General features: G+C 44.6%; 1 protein-coding gene across 1 annotated transcript; it reads left to right on the top strand.

Annotated features, from left to right (window-relative positions):
- The first annotated feature begins 262 nt into the window (after nucleotides 1-262).
- On the top strand, nucleotides 263-689 carry LOC114674848 (cytochrome c oxidase subunit 7A2, mitochondrial). The gene has a single exon (XM_028842063.2). It carries the CDS (start codon nucleotides 276-278, stop codon nucleotides 525-527), a length of 252 nt encoding a protein of 83 aa, XP_028697896.2. The 5' UTR covers nucleotides 263-275; the 3' UTR covers nucleotides 528-689.
- The last annotated feature ends 280 nt before the right edge of the window (nucleotides 690-969 follow it).

A 969-nucleotide genomic window follows, 5' to 3' on the forward strand; every position in this document is an offset into this window, starting at 1 on the left:
GCGGGAACCAATCATAGTTAGCCAAATCGCCTTGTTCAAACACTAGCCAATCATATATCTGATTTGTATAATAACTCTATGCCCACTTTTCTTAGACTATTTAACACTGCTCGGAGCTCAGTGGGGGAGCTCTCCTGCCCGTCTCGTTTCACGAGCGAGGGAGAGTTCCAGGTTCGAACCTGTAATAAAGATCCTTGCTGCTTAGCTTTGACTCTGGACTCTGGTGGTCTTCTTCGGGGAATAAACGGTCTGGGCATAACAGAGTAACAGCCAAGATGCTGCGGAATCTGCTGGCTCTCCGTCAGATTGGACAGAGAACCATAAGCACTACTTCCCGCAGACATTTACAAAATAAAGTTCCAGAGAAACAAAAACTGTTCCAGGAGGATGATGGAATTCCACTGTATCTAAAGGGTGGGATAGCTGATGTCCTCCTGTATAGAGCCACCATGGTTCTTGGAGTTGGTGGAACAGCATATGCCTTGTATCGGCTGGCTGTGGCTGCATTTCCCAAGAAGCAGGAGTGACTTCGATCATCCCAGCAATCACTTGGTTCAGTTTCATTCCGCTCTCTATGGACCAGTAATCTGATAACCGAGCTCTTCTCTGGGGATCAATATTTATTGACTTGTAGTAACTGCCGCCAATAAAGCAGTCTTTACCATGAAAAAAAAAAAAAAAAAAGAAAATCGCTTGAACCTGGGAGGGAGGCGGAGGTTGCAGTGAGCCGAGATCACGCACTGCACTCCAGCCTGGGCAACAGAGCAAAACTTAGTCTCAAAAAAAAAAAAAAGAAAGAAAGAAAGAAAGAAAGAAAATCCACCTATAACTGCTGCTAGGCAGAATGTATGTTCAGGGCAACCTGAATCTGTGCTCTCAGATAGCAATTTTAAAGCTTGACCCAAATAAACTCTCCATGTATTTTAATTTTGCCCCAGCTTCTTCCTTTTAGGTTGACGCCATCAAGTG

Source organism: Macaca mulatta, chromosome X, assembly GCF_049350105.2.
Source record: "Macaca mulatta isolate MMU2019108-1 chromosome X, T2T-MMU8v2.0, whole genome shotgun sequence".
Classification (NCBI taxonomy): Eukaryota; Metazoa; Chordata; class Mammalia; order Primates; family Cercopithecidae; genus Macaca; species Macaca mulatta.